The 4942-nt window shown below is 37.0% G+C and overlaps 1 protein-coding gene across 1 annotated transcript; it reads left to right on the forward strand.

Moving 5' to 3' along the window:
• Positions 1-2913: 2913 nt before the first annotated feature.
• On the forward strand, positions 2914-4258 carry LOC110860012 (cytochrome c oxidase subunit 6A1, mitochondrial). The gene is made up of 4 exons (XM_022109058.2): positions 2914-3508; positions 3570-3638; positions 3714-3796; positions 3912-4258. The coding sequence occupies exons 1-4, from the start codon at positions 3505-3507 to the stop codon at positions 3996-3998; spliced, it is 243 nt and encodes an 80-aa protein (XP_021964750.1). The 5' UTR covers positions 2914-3504; the 3' UTR covers positions 3999-4258.
• Positions 4259-4942: the final 684 nt, after the last annotated feature.

Raw genomic sequence — 4942 nt, forward strand, 5'->3', positions numbered from 1 at the left:
CCAGGCAGGGAATAAATTCCTTGGAGAAAAGGAGGCGGAACTCATGTGATTTTACGGAGATTACTTTAAGATTTTGACCAAAGAAATTTGTTTTACGTAAACTAAGCATTAAAACCAGATTTGATTTTTTATTTACCATCCATCCGTATGCCTTTGTCAATCTGGGTTGTTCAGTACATGTTTAGGATCATTATCATTATCCTCAATCTCTGATTTTATACTGGTCCCATGCTGCCTGCTCGGATAAGGCGAACAAACAATAAACAAATGTTGATGATGACGGGAAAATCTTTCCAAAAAGGTTGGTTCTTGGATCATTGATATCTCTTATAGAGCAGAGAAACAATGTGCCTACCGAGATTTTAAGTACGCACATAGTTTTTATGAGTTTGATTCTGATACATCATTCCGCTTGATGATAATGAAGCATAACGAGCGTTAGATTACTTTATTCCACGACATTAAAGAAAGATCAGCCATTTTCGAATAAAAAGCGATGCACAAATCACATACACTGCCGTGCGCCTTGGTCTTTGGTGGTTTTGGACATAATCACAATGATGATGATGATACTTTCGTGATAAACAAACAAAGCTAGAGGATGAAGTTACATACTGCAGTGCAAATTATTACCACGACGCGTCCAAAAAAGTGCACCAGGGTTATAATCAGATCATGTAAGGAATTACGCTTGAGGATTATTTAAGAGTGCAATACAAGCAAATCAAGTTCACCTGAGTGAGAAAAGCTGTTGTTCAAGTGCAGAATGCAACAGTCTGGCTGGTCGCATTTTGTGAGAAACTAATTGCATTAAGCAGCCCACAGACCTCTACATACACAGAACGCGATAAATTATGTGGTATATGTATGTACATATCTACGCCATTTAATAATTTACTTGTCTCAAGAAGTATCATTGAACCCTAATTATTTGTACAGCGATCAATACAAGCAAATAGAGTTTTGTTACACTTATCAATTGTTAAGATATGCCTGTAACCGGTATGTAAATTGAGTCAGAGTCGCCGTCGGTGCCAAGATAGCACATGCGATAATAGCCCATAATTAATCCCAGGTAGTTTATTTGTTCTTCCTAATAGCGAAAAAGGTACTTGTGCTGGCTGTGTGTTTTAAGCCCGGAAGGTTAAATCACTTTGGGTTTCATTAACTTGTATATACAAGTTGTTTAAAAAATGCGTGGGATTCAGCTACGTATTTTCCTGTCTAGTTTTCGCAAACAATCGAAACCATTTGTCATTCGGCTTGTTGTGAAATGTTGGGTGGTTTGGTTTGTTGGTGGCAATAATGAAACGTTTACCATAAGAAATGCAATTTTAATTTTAATTTTTCACCCAACAAAGGCGCAATGTCAAATAAATTCCAGCAGAACGGCATTCACCATCAAAACCCTTACAGAATTCCCAATTCAATGAATGAATAGAAAATATCTGAACAGAGTTGTATTCAGCTCTTTTCGAAGAGGAGAGAGATTTGAATTTGACTTGGTCCACAACGAGTATAGAAAAGTCAAGTCAAGAGTAAAAGTTTAAAAAATATATAAGACGCAAGGATTAACATTCCACCAAACCACCGAACAACATACATACACGACCAACTACTTACTACTGCTCAGCTCCCATTCATTATGATTTGTTGCATGGAACTTCACATATTTTAAGAGCGAGTTGAATACTCTTGTGTTCAAAAGATTTGCATTGTTTTTCTTGCCTGTAGACTTTTAGACTTTCAATTTTATTGTTTTTGGCCTACATCATCTTCACGTAACAAGACAGCAAACAAGACCAAACTTGAGAATTAAAATTTACGAAAAAAAATTATTACAAATTCAGAAACCCACTCCAAACTTCAACCGCAGACTGAACTCTGATTTCATAAAAGTTTATTGCATAACCTCGACGTATGCAGATAAGTTCCGTTGTTTATTTGTGTACACTTTGTCCTCGCATGTATCTGTAATAATTTAGCATTAAAACAGTAACACGAATCCACGAGTAACAAACAACCTTTAAAGTTTACATACATACGCACAGCAACAAAATTTTACTGCATTTGCCATCAACCACCCAAATTTACTGCACAATAACCAATCACATAAAGTGACATGGTTTTATTAAGCAAGAGAAGCTTCCAACTTTTTAACGAGGATGGCAACAATATATTTCCAGCTCCAGCCAGCCATCCAGAAGAACCTTCCTTTCGTTAAGAATAGGAAGCGCATCGAGAAGAAAAGCAATTTTTTGCCATTGATTCTTAAGAGCTTCAACTTTTGAAGTTTCAAAGCCCGACTGAACGAGTGAGAAGCGGAGAATGGGAAGAAGATGCTTTTTATTATCGTTTTCATTATTAAGTAAAGTAGGATTTTTATTTTTTGCTATTTTATTTTATTGTGCATAACGTTCATATAACGTGGCGGATCGAGTCTTGGTCGTCCTAAAGTAAGAGCAGTTTCTCCTTTGTTAATGGTGTGGTTTAGTTGGTGAGATCTGCTTTACAAAAGTAGCTCTACGCACACAACAATATGTATCTTTGTACTCGCGTCCTTATACTCTGATGCACCTTGAGTAAGCCAGCTGTATATATGTGCATAAGCATTCTTGCTAATTCCATAGGCATATAACGAATTCAACACAATGCACTGGTGTTGTGCCGTGTCATTATTATTGCGAGTGAGGGTCGGTTTTATGGAGAAATTTAAAATTTGTGGGGCATAAATACGCTCATTTGTCCCGTTGCATGAATATAAGACCCACGAAGCTCAAGATTTGAGTGGCTGGCTGGATTAGAGGAAATAATAGGGAGGGCTAATAAACCATTTGGGGAGATAGAAGATGAGTTATGTTATGACATGGTGCTCATGCTCAGGCTTGTACATGCTTTCGTACATGTATTGGTGCAATATACTTAAGAACTTACTAATGCTTCTTCTTCCTCCTCCTTTAACTAAAGCATCGTCGTCTTCCTCTTCTAACCCAAATCCCGGTTTATGGTTTATGTTTCGTGTTTTGTCCCACGGAATAAAAGACTTTCTCATCTTCCGCCGACTTCAGCCGGGATGAATACTTATCTCTACTTTGCATGTGTGTGGCTATTATTATGGAATGATTATGAGGCATCTCTTACCTCATTTTCTGCTCTAAGTCGCCCATTATTTGGTTTTATACACTTGGATGGTCCAAGTAACAAGAAAATGCAGGGTAGGAGGACATGAGGAGGAGAAGGGTACATTAAAAAGCTCTAAAAATGATCGATAAGCCACGAATCTAGACTAGGAAAAAGTTACATGCGATATGCTCTACAATTTTGAGAGTGCCCTTGGGAACGGGAATATTCAAATAACGTTTCACAAATGTGTTACAAAAGAAGATTGTCGATCAAAATTTTGAAATTTTTAAGGTTCTTTCGAAGCTGTCAATCAAGGGACATTTTAGTCAACCGATTATTTATTTGGGGAGAACACTCGTTAAAGAAAATCTCAAAGTCAAGATGAGTAAGTATACTTTTTATCCCAAAAATCACCCCACTAAATTTTCTACTGATTAATCATGCAGGTATGGCATTTTGGAAAGCTTCTTCGCTCTACTGCATCGTTCCGAGCGTGGGACTCATGAGCTTTTTAGGTGAATTGATTAAAACATGTTGTTACAAAAATAACTAATTCGAATTTCAACATCTTAACCTGAATAATTTTCCAGTCCTGAAAGAACATTTCGCTCATCACGCGTGCAAGGAACGAGAACCGTTCGTGAAGTACGAGTACCTGCGAATTCGAAACAAGGTAACCTAAAGAAAAAAACCTTCCACAAACAATTTCGTATTCATGAAAAAAAAACTTGGCCAAACTGACTGAGAACACAATACAGTTTTATCTTTTCCCTTCCGCACATACACAGCGATACCCCTGGGGTGACGGGACTAAAACATTGTTCCACAACCCTGCAGTAAACCCATTGCCAGACGGATATGAAGACGAGCTTTGAACCCGAGTGACCCAAATTCTCACCTTCTCGGAACATTACAAGCCTCATATTTCTCCACCAGCACTACTTTATTCTTGTCAAAATTATTCCAAAACTTTTCCACATCCGCGTGATGTATGTACATTCAGCACAAAATTGTTATTTAATATATTTCCGTACGTATGTATGACAAGGTTTGTGGGTTCATGAATCTCAACTTTCTCCTTTATATTAAGAAAGCGCTTTCACTTCTCAATAAAAAGCCAGTTTACTTAAGTGAATACCGAAATTAGTTCATCGTGTACATATTGATTAGGTAACAATTAATGCAAATTTGCCTTATATTTATAGCGGAGCATAAACAAAACCTATTGTCGTGCAAAACCTTTGTCCTTTTGGTAGGACAAAATGGCCAAGTGAATTTTTTTGTTACGTTTTGAGAACAATACCATAAAGAAACGTCAACTTGAGACGAAAACTTTAAAAACAAATACCATGCCAAAGATTTTTCATCTTTTCCGCATAAAAGGAACCAACCACCACGTTGCGTTGCCTCAGTTTACTTATACTTGTAGAATGCAAAAGAATTTTGATAGAATGACATTCTTTAACTCGTTCCTCTCATCCTTTGTTGAGGGAAAAGGCTTCTGTGTGTTTGGCAAGGCATGATTTTTTTATATTCATAAAGGAAGATGAAGTGGAGTGGAACATTCAAAGTGAAACGATTTTTTTTTCACAAGGAGGAATTTTGATGGCAAATGCCTTACACATCACACACAAACTTTAACCAAAGAACAACAAAGAGTACGAGATGGTGTTCAATTATTTAACATTAAAATATACACAATTCACTTAAGTAATAAGAATTTCAGCCAGCTTGTTCAAGCTGTCGTCGGAACAAGTTGTTAGCTAAAAGTCAGGTTGAAGATGAACATTTCTCCCAATTTCTTCAAGACATGGTAGGA

Source organism: Folsomia candida, unplaced genomic scaffold, assembly GCF_002217175.1.
Source record: "Folsomia candida strain VU population unplaced genomic scaffold, ASM221717v1 Fcan01_Sc028, whole genome shotgun sequence".
NCBI lineage: Eukaryota > Metazoa > Arthropoda > Collembola > Entomobryomorpha > Isotomidae > Folsomia > Folsomia candida.